Source organism: Lupinus angustifolius, chromosome LG12 (assembly GCF_001865875.1).
Source record: "Lupinus angustifolius cultivar Tanjil chromosome LG12, LupAngTanjil_v1.0, whole genome shotgun sequence".
Classification (NCBI taxonomy): Eukaryota; Viridiplantae; Streptophyta; class Magnoliopsida; order Fabales; family Fabaceae; genus Lupinus; species Lupinus angustifolius.
The window spans coordinates 13,071,139-13,087,213 of NC_032020.1; the positions used below are offsets into that span (position 1 = coordinate 13,071,139).

The 16,075-nt window shown below is 34.3% G+C and overlaps 3 protein-coding genes across 17 annotated transcripts; 1 reads left to right on the forward strand and 2 right to left on the reverse strand.

Moving 5' to 3' along the window:
* LOC109362579 (annexin D2) lies at positions 2,217–6,122 on the forward strand. Its single transcript, XM_019608459.1, has 5 exons — positions 2,217–2,362; positions 3,256–3,401; positions 3,629–3,847; positions 4,130–4,342; positions 5,613–6,122. Exons 1-5 carry the CDS (start codon positions 2,269–2,271, stop codon positions 5,904–5,906), a joined length of 966 nt encoding a protein of 321 aa, XP_019464004.1. The 5' UTR covers positions 2,217–2,268; the 3' UTR covers positions 5,907–6,122.
* LOC109362576 lies at positions 6,215–10,481 on the reverse strand. Of its 15 annotated transcripts, none has more exons than XM_019608449.1 (10): positions 10,203–10,479; positions 9,998–10,071; positions 9,150–9,279; positions 8,987–9,032; positions 8,721–8,908; positions 7,187–7,438; positions 6,962–7,111; positions 6,823–6,886; positions 6,619–6,768; positions 6,215–6,546 (listed from the first exon to the last, which is right to left on the reverse strand). In XM_019608449.1, the coding sequence occupies exons 1-10, from the start codon at positions 10,323–10,325 to the stop codon at positions 6,500–6,502; spliced, it is 1,224 nt and encodes a 407-aa protein (XP_019463994.1). In that variant the 5' UTR covers positions 10,326–10,479; the 3' UTR covers positions 6,215–6,499. The 15 variants fall into 15 exon arrangements, with proteins under 15 accessions (XP_019463994.1, XP_019463993.1, XP_019463988.1 ...); XM_019608448.1 differs by having other exon boundaries at positions 8,721–8,760; positions 8,812–9,032; XM_019608443.1 differs by having other exon boundaries at positions 8,721–9,032; positions 10,203–10,344; positions 10,376–10,447.
* Positions 13,118–14,921, reverse strand: LOC109362811 (serine-rich adhesin for platelets-like). Its single transcript, XM_019608839.1, has one exon. It carries the CDS (start codon positions 14,797–14,799, stop codon positions 13,330–13,332), a length of 1,470 nt encoding a protein of 489 aa, XP_019464384.1. The 5' UTR covers positions 14,800–14,921; the 3' UTR covers positions 13,118–13,329.

Genomic DNA, 16,075 nt, shown 5'->3' on the forward strand with positions numbered 1-16,075 from the left:
TAATGTATACACATTAAATATTTGTTTTATAACAAAATATAATAAGCCAAATAGAATTGAATGAATGCATTTGACTTGGAGTGTCTTTTTTGTTGTTGTTGCATAAGTCCTCCGAGAGATTTTTAGCTATATAGTCTTTGATCATATTAATTAACCTTAACATATAAGTTATATGTCCATGTTATAAATACATATATTTTATCAACACAATTCCACTCATGTAAAAAGTGCGGCCCAACCCTGTCCAGTTTAGACTCAACCCAACTCATCTAAACTTTCCTTTATCAAGAAATGAATTACATATTTAAGTTAGAAAGTTATTAGAAAAAATTATCCACCAACTCTTATTATAGAGAAGAAATATAGACACATGAGTTATTAGAAAAATATCACAAAATCTTGAACGAATCTTTTAGTTTTTCTTTTTTGTGTATGTTCATTATTTTAGAGGATGTGATAAAGGTTAATTCTAACCATGTATAGCATTAGGTTATATATGATACAATTTCTTTCATTTATTAGTTAGACATTAAGAGATAGACAAAACTTAATCAACATCTTAACTATCTATTATAGGAAATCTAATGATTTAAATTAGTAAATAGATGTAAACAATTAATTTTTTCTAGAATTGATAGCTAAGATATGGAGTATGTTTCTTCCATTTACTCTTGGAATAAATGAATCATCTCTCATATTTTAATTATATTTATTTTATTTGTTATCTTATGTAACTATTTCACTTATATAACCAAATATTTGAAATAATTCATACTTAAATTTAATCAATCTTTTCCATTATAAACTTGTTTATGATATTGAGAGTCATTAAGCCTAAAGTCATTCAAGAATGACAAACACCTCCTCCACCCTGATTATCTATTATGATGAATAACATGCATAAATGGATTGCTACTCCTATAACACATGGTAGAAGACCACATTTGCACATAGAGCTGCCAAATCTTAACTATATAGATTAACAAATATCATTTCTAGAGAAACAAATATTTGATTTTGTTTGTATTTTTAGTGACAAAAATATTATTCCATTATTTATAAAAGGATAAAAATGTATCATCATATTATATTTTCCTTTATTTTTTGTAGTAATTGTCTCTTCATTAATAGAGATGATCCTTATTCTGAATAGACTTAATATAATCGTTTACCAAAAGCCATGTATATTACTTGGTAAATACTTGGTCATTTTTAACTTTAGTAATTATCTAAAACAATATTTTCATCTGGTTGGTGGAGTTTATTATCTTGTTAATGAAATGTGACAAGTCACCATGTAGACATGAACCAACACAGTCTATTATTAGTGGTGAGCAAGCATGACAATCAAAATATTTTGGGCAAAAAAGTAGTCACTATGGAACTCTTTCATCATTTATATCTCAAAAGAATTCTATTTAGGTACCCACAAAGCAGAAGCCAATGTAAGCATCCTCTTGTTCAGTACAATTTTATCAAGAAAAGGATTTTCATCACCAATGCCAAATAATTGTTTTCTTTGCTTCTGAGTTCTGACAAATGAAACTGACAATCGTTTGTCCATGTTTAAACTAGTTCTGACAAATGAAACTGCCTTATATTCAACCATACTCAACTAGTTCTCTACTGTCTAAAGATGATTATGCTCTACCTCTAAACATCATTTTTGTTGTTGTCAGAGATGGGGTTGGTATATATATATATATATATATAATAACATGTTTCCACCACTAAAAATAATAACGTGGTTTCCACTTTCTGCTTCTTTCTCCAATCTCCATACATGTTCCTTCTTTCTCTCCTCATATTTTAAATTAAATTTTACCATTTTTTATTTGCTTAGTTGTATGGTTGGAGAAATTATTACATATAATCCGAGATTAATATTATAAATCAAAGTTATGAACACATTATTAATGAATATATTTTCAAACTATGGAAAATGTGCCAAACCAACCACTAGACAAGTTATGAAAGTAAAATTGACTCTTATTATCTTGCTTGGTCCAAATAATCTTGAAGGAAATAAATGACAAGATTCTGAATCATAAAATAAAATAACGTCACTCATTTCAACTTTCCTTGAAATCATGCGTGTTTAAGAAAATCTCTAACTATTCATATACTTATACCACACGTTTCACATTTATTTCTATTTTACTACTACTAGTATTTTATAATTTCCCATTGTTGAATCATCACTGTATAAAAAGGTTAAGGTGCCATTAACTTCTCACACAGATCGTGAAACTCTGACTGCCACAAACAATGGCGACTTTGAAGGTTAGAGCTACTTTGAAGATCCCTTCTCATGTTCCTTCTCCTGAAGAAGACTCTGAACAACTCCGAAAGGCTTTTCAAGGTTACATTTCAATCATCCATTTCATTTATTTTAATTCATTGCAACCACTTATTTTCATTTTTTTATTATTATTATTGGATCTTTTGTCTGTTCATTTGGATCTATCTCATGTGTAATTTTGTCATTTTGTGTGTCCATGATCTCATTTCGTTCTCATGTTTCATTTGAATCACGAATAATAATTTGTTTTTAGCATGGAGCATTAATTTACTGTCACCTGATTTATATGTTTTGATTCATGGTATTTTTCGTTATTCTTGCATGATGAATGATCACGACAATGAGATATGGTTTCATTTCATCATATCTGTTTTTCTAATATTTATTCTTAGTGATTTGGTGTAAAGTTTTTTATGATCAAACTTTGGACTATTATGAGCATCAAATATTGTTATGACATGATTGTATATGAATGGATGACAATGAAATTTTCTTTAGCTGTGCATCAACATTAAATTAAATCATTTTGATTTCCTATCAACTATTTTGTTTTCTTTTGTTTGATGTTAGCTATTGATACACATACAAAAGCAACAACAACCAAACCTTGATTCAGATACATGTATCCAATCACAATATAATGTGTTATCATAAATTATTTTTATTAATAAAATATTGAGCTCTAAGTACAATTTTACACCGCATGAATGCAGAGACAAGTTACCTGTGTCGTAGATAGGACATTTATTTATTTTTGATGACATAGGGAAATTTATTCTGTGTGGTCATTATCTAGGAAATGTAGTGCATTGGAGAAAATAAATATGTGAAAATAAAAATTGAGTTTTAAACAGCCCTCATAGAAGGGTAATGTTATTCTTTAGTTTTTTCATTGCATTAGGCCTTTTTTATTCTTTCATCATACAATTCACCATTCTGAGATATCTTTGCAGGATGGGGAACGAATGAAGGATTGATCATATCAATCCTGGGTCATAGAAATGCAGCTCAGCGAAAGTTGATTCGGGCAACTTATGCTGCAACTTATGGAGAAGATCTTCTTAAAGATCTAGACAAAGAACTTTCAAGTGACTTTGAGGTCAGTTTAAGCCTTTGGGTCAGAATATTCAATTAATTGTTATGTTTGGAATGATTAAAAATTGGACATGACCTGATTTGATTACTTCTTCAGTTTTCAATTTCATAGTACATACTACATAGTTTCACTGTTCTACATGGACAAGCTTGACTAAGGAAACATACAGGTGCAGTTATGATTTATGGAGTCATTTTCTTGTCTAATGTTTGATGCTTTGAATGAGGCAGCGCACTGTGGTGTTGTGGACATTGGATCCTGCTGAGCGTGATGCCTTCTTAGTTAATGAAGCTACTAAGAGGCTGACTTCAAACAATTGGGTCATTATGGAAATTGCTTCCACTAGATCTTCACGCGAACTCTTTAGTGCGAAACAAGCATACCAAGCTCGTTTTAAACGGTCCATTGAGGAAGACATTGCCTATCATACTTCCGGGGACCTTCGCAAGGTAAAAATCTCAACTTTATTGTACAGAACTGTTTAGGAGAAATGTGGAACTCAAATTTATGTCAAAAGAACAAATGTGTTCCAGAAATATGTGTATGAGTGTATCTTTGACAGGGTGGATATACCCATTCAAGTAAATTGCTAGATTTAAAAGCTAAACAACATGCTAGTTTGTCTTTTGCATTATTCATTGATCATGCTATGTCTAGGCCTAACACTATATTCAAGATATATCTTTTTTTTTATGCCTGATGAGATTTTACCTTTGACACTTCAATAATAGCTTCTGGTTCCTCTTGTGGGGACATTCCGTTATGAGGGAGACGAGGTGAACACGATATTGGCAAAATCTGAGGCTAAATTACTTCATGAGAAGATTGCAGAGAAGGCCTACAATCATGATGACCTGATCAGGATTGTAACAACAAGGAGTAAAGCACAGTTAAATGCAACACTAAATCACTACAATGATGAATTTGGGAATGCCATAGACAAGGTATAAATGTTCTGGCCATTTATGAACACTAAATCACTCCAACACTCTTATTTCTTATTTTCTTTGTTTCCAAACTTGACATCTTTTTTTTAGTACCTAAAGAAAGATGTTGTAGATGAAGCATTTTACTAGTATAGTTTGTAATCTATTACCTATATAATAAAAAAAAACTCCTCTCATCAAAACTCATGACATGTGTCAATCTCTCATCAAAACTAAAACTCCCTCATGACATGTGTCAATATCTCAAGCTCTCATGACATGTGTCAACCTCTCATCAAAACTCATGACATGTGTCAATCTCTCATCAAAACTAAAACTCCCTCATGACATGTGTCAATATCTCAAGCTCTCATGACATGTGTCAACCTCTCATCAAAACTAAAGCTCCCTCATGACATGTGTCAATCTCTCAAGCCCTCATGACATGTGTCAACCTCTCATCAAAACTAAAGGTCTCTCATGAATGACATGTGTCAATCTCTCAATCAAAACTTTCCCTCCAAAATATGTCAATCTTTCATTTTTGTTCATTGTACAATTTAATTTGAGCTCATTTGTTTTTTATTCTATAAAAAAATTACATCTCACAATAAAGGGGATTGAATCCCTTTTCACATGTGAATTACTTCTCCACCATTATCATTTCATATCTCCATATTCTTCTCTCCCTTTCATTTCATATTTCCCTATTCTTCTCTCACATGTCTACAAATCCAATGTTTTATTCGTCAATCTTCATTTCGTTAAACTTAATATGATGGCTTCTGTATCCCGATACTAAATCTTCATCATTGTAATTTGTTCTTATTTTATAAATATGTTATTTAAAGTGTATTTTTATTTATTTTTTTATTCATTAACTTTATCATTGTAGATTTGTTNTACTAAATCTTCATCATTGCAATATGTTATTATTTTATAAATATGTTATTTAAAGTGTATTTTTATCAAGCAAGATGTTAAACCAGAAGAGGTCCCATATTAAGTTTATCCGATTTAAACAGTTAAACCGTATGATCTGACCGTATGATTTTATATATAACTAATATTTTTAACAATATGAATACAGTGGTAACATATATAGTTTTAACCATGCGAATGTAAGCAACATACATATTCTTAATCATAAATGTACGTGTAATATGTGTTCTTAATCATGGGGTAAAAAAATACCGTCCCTTGCAAATGCACGGGTAACTTGCTAGTTGAACGATTATAGTATTAGTCTTTGGTTGTAGTTGAATTGACAATAGGCTTATGCCTGCAGGATCTGGAAACCAATTTAGAAGATGAATATCTGAAATTATTGAAGGCAACAATTCAGTGCTTGACCTATCCTGAGAAATACTTTGAGGAACTTTTAAGGATAGCTATAAACAAGATGGGAACTGATGAGTGGGCTCTTACTAGGGTGGTGACAACTAGAGCTGAGGTTGATCTGCAGCGAATTGCAGAGGAATATCAAAAAAGGAATAGCATTCCTCTAGATCGTGCAATCGCGAATGATACTTCTGGTGACTATAAGAGCATGCTTCTTGCACTGCTTGGACATGATGATTAAGAGTTATTGCCATGTGCAGTTGTCAAGGACTCATGGAATTGCTGGTTAGGCTATAAGTTTTTCCTTTTACCATCAACACGATTTTCCCTGGACAGTGGAAACTGTTTCTTGTGAGTTGTATGAATCATCCTCGTGTTTTATGTTTTGAATATGGTTGTAATTCAAAACATGGAGTTTTAACTATTTAAATAAAATATTTGCGTCCTTTTTTGCTAGTATGGATTACTTCTCAATGCGACTTATCCCAAGTCACGAAAATCTGGCATATACGTGGAGACTTGAGAGAATAAACTAACTACGGAAGTTGATTTCTCAATCATATTTTTGATCGCATGCAAAGCATAAACCAACTACAGTAAATAATTTCTTATCACAAAAAACGAAAAATTCTTGAATCATTTTACTGACACAGTATATGGTCCTGTACATCAAAATAAATAACCACTCGCACCCATCGCAGTGATAGACATTATATATACTGCTTTGGGGGTTATGCCCGGAATATACAATGCTGATAATCCAACACACTGATCCTTCCTGCCAAAATAACGCATACAATATATGGGACGAATTTAGTATTAAAACTACCAAGTTTAAACCAAGGTAATGCTGCTTCTTCCACCAGGAGGTCTGCGGGCACCTAATATGTCTCTGTTTTCTGCCTTTTCATCAGCGAATATGTTAATCCCACCACCAGGGGGTCTGCGGGCACCCAGTATAGAGTCTCTGTTTTCTGCCTTTCCATCGGCGAATATGTCACTCCCACTATTTGGGGGTCTGCGGGCACCTAGTATAGAGTCCCTGTTCTCTGCCTTTCCATCCGCAAATATGTCACTCCCACCATTTGGGGGTCTGCGGGCACCTAGTACAGAGTCCCTGTTTTCTGCTTTTCCGTCCGCGAATATGTCACTCCCATCATTTGTGGGTCTGCGGGCACCTAGTATAGAGTCTCTGTTTTCTGCCTTTCCATCAGCAAATATGTCACTTCCACCGTTTGGGGGTCTGTGGGCACCAAGTATACAGTCCCTATTTTCTGCCCTTCCGTCTGCAAATATGTCACTCCCACCACCAGGGGGCCTGCGGGCACCTAGTATAGAGTCTCTGTTTTCTGCCTTTCCGTCGGCGAATATGTCACTCCCACCATTTGGGGGTCTGCGGGCACCAAGTATAGAGTCCCTGTTTTCTGCCTTTCCGTCTGCGAATATGTCACTACCACCACCAGGGCCCCTCCGGGCACCTAGTATAGAGCCTCTATTTTCTGCCTTTCCGTCGGCGAATATGTCACTCCCACCATTTGGGGGTCTGCGGGCACCAAGTATAGAGTCCCTGTTTTCTGCCTTTCCGTTGGCAAATATGTCACTCCCAACACCAGGGAGTCTGCGAGCACCTAATATAGAGTCCCTGTTTTCTGCCTTTCCATCAGCGAATATGTCACTTCCAGTAATTTCTCTAAGCTTAGACCTACTCAGAAGCTTTTGTGCTGAACCTGTACGGACATCTCTCTTGAAAATATTACTTTGTCCACCAGCAAGCTACAAAAATAAGAAAACAAAGGTTAAAAAAAATTTAGGCAAGGTAAAAACAATTGAGGCGTCATTGTAAAACTAAGAAAAACATCTATTATTCAAAAATAAATTCCTAGAAGAAAACTCGGAATATTAAATAAAAACGATATGGAAACTTGAAAAAACATCCAGACAAACTTACAGACCTCTTGGATAAAATGCATGTGGTGTTTATTGTTTAGTTGTAACTAAAGATTGACACACTTGGGTTTTTGTGAGAGAACAAAATTAAGATCGAAGATTTTAATGATCACATTCCCCCTGGGCTGAGGTGACCCTTCAAGCTCAGATTAACTGAGCTTAGTAATCACCATAACCAGGCTCAAGGAAGACCCTGAGTCAGGTTGGAGTCTTGGACATCTGGGGACCCCACCAATTGATGTGTGATTAATATGCATAATATTTCCCTTTAAGTAATCATCATTTTAGATCATTATCATGCATTTTCTTAGGGTTTATCATGCACTACAATCTTTTGTGTTCATATAGCTATTTGGTGCTTTGCAATTGTAGGTGAATGAATATCAGATCCTAGATACTAGAAAATTTAAGTGAATTGGCTAAAGGACGGTGGTGGACACTCGTGGAAGCAAGGATACAAGCAGAAGGTTTGGGGACACCCTACCACCGAGGTTCCTTCATGATGACTACCCACTGGTGATCTGGAACCCCTAAACAAGGCACAAGCCTGTTCTTCTTCATCACTATATATAGGACATGAAGGAGATTGTAGAGGGCAGATTACAAACGCAGCTTTATTTTTTGTGTGCATCAATGGGGTCTCCCAGCCAACAATCAAAAACTAATATATTTCAAGACATGGAGAACACCAAGTAGACTTTGCCCATTGGGCCTTGTTGGTAGATCACTAACGCACTTAGCACACAAAAATCCATCCCTGGGAGGATTCTACATCTTGGTCATTGATCAATCCTTCAATAACATAAGATTTCCCAACTAAATTGGTATTCCTAAAAAGCTCCACTTGTATATTTTCTGTTACAATACTAAGGTTATGTGTTCATAAAATTGGACAATTGATCTGTATTTCAATTTTGCATTTCAAGAAAGTAGAAGGTGAAATTGGTATAGAGGACCATCAAAGGTCAAAACTCATCACTACAAATAACCATGCAGATGTTAAAAGTAGGGATTAGAACAGTAAGTTTCTTAAGGCATTCACCCAATATAAAATGATAGATAAGGTACATCATAATATGATTGATTTCAATGCCCAGAAGACGCTTACATTAGAAACTTTCACTGATGTGTGCACATTTCGTGGATCAGGTCCTCTCACGTCTTTACTTTCTTTTGATTCCGAAGTGCATGCAGCAGCAAAAGGATGAGGCAAAATCCCGGGAAGAGGGCCAAATATGCCATTTCCACTGAGCTCCTTATTTTTAGCACTTGATATTTGTTTCTTACCCTTCGCATCTGTTTCACGAAATGTCCGACTCAGTTCGCGCTGCTTTGCTACCTCTGGTATAGAGGTTGATTTCTTAAGAGAAATGCTTTCTTCGGTTATGAATGATAACCGGCTGATTCCATTTATTGCTTCCTGATATACAATTGCAGGGGGGGAAACAAGAATACTGTTATCACAAATGGATTTGACATTTGAGAAAGAATCATATGACTAGAATGCCTTTCATGCTAAGGAAATCATCTAGTATACCTGATATCCATGTACGCTTGTTCTGTTTTTTGAATTTGCAGAATTGGCTTGTGATGAGCTATCTTCAGCACTGGCTGAGAATATACCATTTCCAGTCATCTCTTTCATTTTATACCCTGGGCATGTTTTCCTGAGTAACACACGGTGAAAGATGTGTTTGAGAACAAGAATAGTAGATAAGATAAACAGAATTTTTGAAGTTAACTACTTGGCAGAATACCCTGACTCGTGATTTCCACTACCAAATAAACAGTTTTGTATTCAATAAGAGTTTCCTTTCATTATTCAATAGTGAATTTCACATTAGTCAGGCTTATATAAAAAGAATGGACTCCAATTTACAAGGAATTTCATGTCATTTTTTCCATCGAAACACAATTCTATGAAGTTTAACAATAAGTGAATAATACCAGATACCGATGATTGGCTTCTAAACATATCCACATTAACTGTTATGGTTTTAAATTGCAGACTACAATTGTGATTGTACTAGCAATTTTAAGATTTGAGCTTCATCATAACCACACTTATTGATCCTATTTTCTTGCAATTATACGCAATTGCAGTAAATGTAACAATGATCTCAACCGAAAACCATGTTCACAAAGTGTAAACAACGAAATAATTAACTGACTGGAAAAATGCATGGCAGCAAAATTAAATAAAACAGAACAATACAGCAAAAATGGAAAGAAGTTGTGAATCCACATAGCATCGAAAGAAACACTGAATCAGAATCAGATCACAGAATGAAGCAATAAAAAAGAAAATACTCGAAAAAGTAACAACAAAAAGAGTAAGTAGATCTCAATGCACGCTCAAACATTGAAATAAAAAATATATATTACTTCATGACTGGACTCTCTGCTTTTCCGTCGACAAACTTGGCAGCACCAAGAACTTCACCGATTTTACCCGAAGGCTGTGAATAAGATGAGAAACAAAGTCAACATAATCTTCATGAGAGTTTGAAGTTTGAAATTGAAACAAAACCCTAAAAAATGTTGATACAAAAAAGGAGTTATAGTGAATAATAAATTAGTAGTAATTAACCTGGCGAGAACGGTTCCCGGAGGCGGTTACGACGGAGGGGGATTCCGGCGGAGGGAGTTCAGGCCATGTAAGGAGATCGGAGGTGGAAGGGCATGGGTTACGAGGGAGCGTGTTTCTTCGCATTTTCTCTTCTCTTTGTTGTCAATGTTGAATTGAATTGGAAAGTTTTGTGGTGAGAGAATTGTGAAGTGTTTGGGTGAAAGAGGAGAGGTTTGTTACTTTGTCATTCACGGGATTTTGATTTCAAAATAAGTTTCCGCGATAACGAAATCAAATGTTCTTTCAATTTCTAACCGCACCAAATAAATACACTAATAAATAATAACTAAATTTACACCTAATTTAGTCGTTCACCGTTACTGCATAGCTGGACATGATCCACTCCTTTTCTTTATAACGTCTTTTCTTAATTGCACATTACCTTCATGGGCCTGATCCAATAGAAAGTATTTTTGTTGGTATTAAAGTTATGTATTTTACAAAATTTCCTACACCATTTATATTTTAAAATATATAATTACTCATATATTATTATATTGATTTCATTATCTCTCTATTCAGATTTCCAGAATGTGGAATGAACTCCTCATAAACCAAAAATTCGACAAATTGGAGATTAAATAAAGACTCGCTGATGGAAGATTGGTTAATCATGTAGCAGTAGTTATGATAGCTTTTATATTTATATAATCATGTTATGAATCTAAATATCAAGATTAGTAACACTAGCGTGTTCACAGCCACTATCGTGTCTGTCAACCCGCTTTCCTATCATTTATAATGTATAATTTGTATGTCATAAATGTTAAACATAATATTTTGTGTAAAATATTTGTAATATACAGTTGAATTTATTTGATTTGTGTAATATTCTACATTAAAGACCGATAGTCATAATGTAATAATAAAAAATAATTAACAAAATAATATGAGCGTATATTAGGTGGAGAGGAACATTAGGTTATATATGATGTTTTTTGTAAAAATTAAAATATAGTAAGGGCAAAATAGGGAAAACCACAAATTACATCATGGTGGTGGTTATTTTGGGTTTTCCCTTTATAAGTAGTATAGATATAGATATTCTTCTATAAAACCTAAACCAATGTTCCTAATTCAACAATACACCCAAATCAATCTGACATTCTGATGTGTTATTGTTTAAGTGCATGTGGTAACATGTTAACAAAAGTCATTTTTACTGATGAGTTGCTAGTTGCTACTCGAGTTATAAGCTTTGTTAGAAAACACCACCACAAGCACTCACACTCACTTTTCACACCAAGAAACAGTTATCCGAACCATGACAAAATCTTCATCAATATGATTAATTAATTAATTACATAAAGGTTAGGTAACATTGCCCACCACCGACATTGGCATCGCGCATCCGAAACTGTCGGTAGTTATTTCCAATTGCTGTTGTACGATGTAGCCCTCACATATTTAAAAAATAAAATGTAATACATCTCATGTGTTGTTTTGGACCCAGGAGTGTACATAATAAGATAAATTTATCTTTATACCAATTAAAGTTATTGTATGGTTCACCTTCTTCTTCTCACAGGAATTTTTATACTTGATTCACTTTCTTGTCCACCAAAGGCTATGTTCAATACTCTTGCAACACAAGAGATTTTCCACTAAATATTATGAGTTGTAATTACAATATTTGACTCCAAGATCTCTATGTACCTTACACACTCACTAATACTTATACCCTTGGAAAACATTTTTCCAAGTAACTCTATCCCTTTTTATTCACACCCCGTGAAAGAAAGTATTTACAATGAATGAAGAATTACAACAGTGGCTTTGATTGCCTTTATAATATGAATTTAATATCATTTGCAATCCAATAATTCGCTTGTATACTAAGTAATATTGCTCAATAGGTTTGTAAAAATTTGAAACAATTACTTAAGTAACTCAGAAAAATTCTCTTTTCAAAGTTTAAGAACTGAGTGCAAAAGTGTAGAAACATAATGAGAGAATTTTTCAGAATCGTGTGAGAGTTGTATGAAAATTGTGTGTAGTGATTATGAGTTTCAATACCTTTATATAGGCTTTCCAACCAGCCAAAATGCCTCTTTGAAAGTGTAAGAATTGATTGAAATGAAACCATGTATTTGGGTTGAAACTTATTCACTTTGAATTTGAAAAATATGATGCAACAACTCTCAATAATCGATTACAACATTGAGTAATCGATTACTCAAGTGTTTTTGTCCACTGTTTATTCAATTTTGAATTAGAGTAATCGGTTACTCATTTTGAGTAATCGGTTACTTAACTTTAATAACACTAGTAATCTGTTACTCAAAAGACAATAATGGATTACTCTGATCAGTTTTAAGTTAGATAACTGATTCTCACTCATGTAACCACCTGTTACTCAAATTTCAGTAACATGTTACACAGTATTTTGAAAAATGTTTTCATTTAAAACTTGAAGTGTTTCACTTTCTTTTAAAATATTTTGACCATTACTACTTTAGTATATTAAGGAGTATAGGATAGAAGTACCTATTTAGACTTAGATTAATTGTCTTCAAGCTTTAATCTTCTTGGTCTTCATAAGTAATATTCCTTTTCTTTTTTTAGGTAATGTTGGTGTCTTTATCGAAACATTGTCAAAGTCAAGAACAAAGATCTTCTTCACATTAAGATGGCTAATAATAATGTGTCACAAGGGATGCTTAATCAAATGTGTTCCAACCAATTGAGCTAAGAACAATTTAACATGCATGATTGATGCCATACTAAATCATTCTAATAATACTCTTATTATTCACAACATATGTCCCATGACACGGTATACTTCATTTATTTGTGGTTTACCAAGTAGGCCATACACTATACACTTTTAGCTCCTGGTCCGAAAAGACAATGGAATCTTAGAACCAATAATAGCATAAATATGTAACCACCTCAACTCAATTCATTTTCACCCAATCAAAGAAAAAAGTTACAAAAAAGAGAATAGTATTGCTTTTATCCACATCTGGATGCATTATACTATTTATTATTGTCACTAGCCACAAGAACTAGCTTGCTTTGTAAACTTTGGACAATTGTTTAAATTGAATCAAATGAAAAATAAGAACAAAAATATAGCTAGCTTAGCTTAATTAATCTTCCCTTCTCCTCCACCTTCTTCCACATAAACCTTCTTCCTTCTATCAGCCCTAGCAAGCAAAGAAATGATAAGAAAACACGTGGCATAAATCCCATGAATCTTCCAACTAGTTTTAGGTGGTTGCTGCAACACCACCCTATGAAACACTGTCACATAGTAATGAAGCCCAACAGCAAAGCCCACAAAAGATTGCACCAGGCCCACAAACTTAGAGCCCAGCCCACACTCAGTGGAAAATACAAGCACCAGATACATCAACAGCAACAGAAGATAAAAAACATAAGCCAAAGATTGAAGCACTTGAAGGCAAAGGTAAGTGCTGTGTGAAGTAGTGAATAAAAACTTCAGTGGTTCAAGTCCAGTGACCAGTGATGAGATACATAGAATGATGAAGTAGATTGAGAGATAAACTTGGATGAAAATTATGATCTTTTGTAGTGAAAAGTAGGCTTTGATTCTGTTGCAAAGGAGAGAAACTAAAAGTAGAGGTATGAGTATGAATGCACATGAAATAATGGTGGCAATGGTGGGTGCATATTTTTTTCCCACGTAGGGTTTGAACCCTTTTGTGATCTCATTGTTTGCTTTTGTGATGTAAGCTTTGGAAGTTGTTGAGAATCTTTCTAAGTCTGGGATGAGTGTTTTATGGAACTTGTTTGGTAGGTCTGTGAACTCTGAAACCAAATCATCTTCATCTTCTTCAATAAACCAATCTTTTAGTGTTTGTTTTGTCGGTGGTTTTTTGCTTTGGTTGTCTACTTTGATGGTTGTTTTGGTTTGCTTGTTTTCCTTGTCCTTACTCTTGTCTTTTGTGTTACTTGCAGTGGCTTTTGCTGTTTTGTTACCTGATTTTGAGAGATCCAATGGTTTTTTGCTTGAAGTGGAAGATGGTTTTGATGAGTCGGTGGAGTTGAGCTTCTTGATCTTAATGGTGGATGAGGTGGCGGAATTGAGCTTCTTGAGGAGGCCTGTGTCGGTGATTGAGGTCTTGGAAGATGAACTGGTGGAGCTTACTTTAGCTTGCTTGGTTTGGTTTTTATTGGATTGAAGGCTACCAGATTTGATAGTTTTGGTTTGGTTTTTGATGGAAATGTTGCTAGATTTGATGGGTTTGGTTTGGTTCTTGGTAGAAATGTTACTGAATTTTATGGGTTTTGTTTGGTTTTTGTTGGAATCATTATTGGATTTGATGGTTTTGGTTTGGTTTTTGGAGCTAGGATTGATTAGCTTGGTTGGGTTTTTGGTGGATTGGCTAGTGTTGGTGCTAATGGTTTTCTTTTTGAGAGGCTTCTCTTGCTCTTCTTCTACAGCCTCCAAAACTTTTCTACTACTACCTCTACTACTAGATGACTCTAGTTGAGGTTCATGGCAAGCACTAAAGCAAACAGAAACAAAAATGAACAAAAGAACAGAGAGTAGGAATACCTTTCTACAACCCAAGTACATGATTTGAGCCATAATTAAGCCAAAGTTATGATAGCTTCCTTCAAGATCTATAGGACATTCAAAGATCTAAATATGAAAAAATATATTGAATTGGGAAGAGAGGAGGTAAAGGGTGTCATGGACTAATAGTATAACTTAAATGAAGGGTTTTGTAGTTTGTTGTTTGCACTTATTAGAGTGTTAGAGTGAAAGTGTGTTGAAAAGTTGATGGGACACAGGCCTATCACATGGGGCATGGAGACACTGTACAGTTGTGGATTTTGCTAAATACGCGCTTTAGTTGCTTTACTTCGCTATCCTTTTTCTGATAATTGTGTGTGTGAATGTGAGATGGAACTTCACCTTTTTTCTCTGTTTTTTTCTCTGCTCGATGCGGCACCATTTTATATTCTAATTTTCTAAACAAATAATCTTCCACTTGTTAGTGTTAGCATAGCATTATCATTCACTTGAGTTCTGACAAAATTTCATACGTCAATGTTATCTGGACCGAGCCTAAGGCAGTGCAGTAAGTGCATTGCTAAGGCCTAATAATTTGAAGGGTCCAAAAAAATAAAATTACTCTTGTGTCAATTTCTCTACGACCAGATTCCCAATCTTAATCTCCCATAGACCACATCTACATCTAATATCCGGAAAAAATAGGGAGAGTGAAGTTCTTATTTTTAAGAGTAAATGTTATTCTTTTTAATTAAAGAATAAAGTGCATATAATCGTTCTTTTTATAGTAACATGATTCTTACTCCAGTTATTTAATTCTTGATTCCTAAGACTTTGTTTGTGACTTGAGTTTTTTAGGAGAAAGATGAGAATGAAGTCTTTGGAGTTATGAAATACATTCATGAGATGATTTTTACATCATTTTCCCCCTCCTAAACTTAGATGGAGATCACCTGTCTCGAATGGTGTCTCACTCCACGTCTCAAGTCAATCAAAGTGCTCCATTTTATTACCTTTGTTTTTTAATTTTTTAATTTTATCCACATGTTAGTATATTATGATTGACTTGGGACTAGGAATGATAACGGGGCGGGGCGGGGTCGGGTTTATGCATACCCAAACTCGAAATTTGAAACCCGAACCCGAACACTGCGGGGTTACAATTACCACTACCATCCCGAAACCCGAAAGAAAACCCGAAATAATATACAATAGTGCTAAAACAATGGAGAAGAGGAAGATGCATGAAGAAGATAAAGATGATTGTTCCTTTGCCTTTGGAGAAGATGAAGACGAAAACCAATGGAGAAGATGAAGAGAAACACGACTACACGAGTGGAGAAGATGA

Excerpts from the sequence above, each read along its gene's own strand:
- LOC109362579 (XM_019608459.1), top strand. The coding sequence starts at position 2,269 with ATGGCGACTTTGAAGGTTAGAGCTACTTTGAAGATCCCTTCTCATGTT. Across the intron at positions 2,363-3,255 it reads ACTCCGAAAGGCTTTTCAAG|GATGGGGAACGAATGAAGGA; the intron begins GTTACATTTCAA and ends ATATCTTTGCAG. Across the intron at positions 3,848-4,129 it reads CTTCCGGGGACCTTCGCAAG|CTTCTGGTTCCTCTTGTGGG; the intron begins GTAAAAATCTCA and ends CTTCAATAATAG.
- LOC109362576 (XM_019608444.1), bottom strand. The coding sequence starts at position 10,325 with ATGCGAAGAAACACGCTCCCTCGTAACCCATGCCCTTCCACCTCCGAT. Across the intron at positions 10,072-10,202 it reads CCGGGAACCGTTCTCGCCAG|CCTTCGGGTAAAATCGGTGA; the intron begins GTTAATTACTAC and ends TCTTATTCACAG. Across the intron at positions 7,439-8,720 it reads CATCAGTGAAAGTTTCTAAT|CTTGCTGGTGGACAAAGTAA; the intron begins GTAAGCGTCTTC and ends TTATTTTTGTAG.
- LOC109362811 (XM_019608839.1), bottom strand. The coding sequence starts at position 14,799 with ATGGCTCAAATCATGTACTTGGGTTGTAGAAAGGTATTCCTACTCTCT.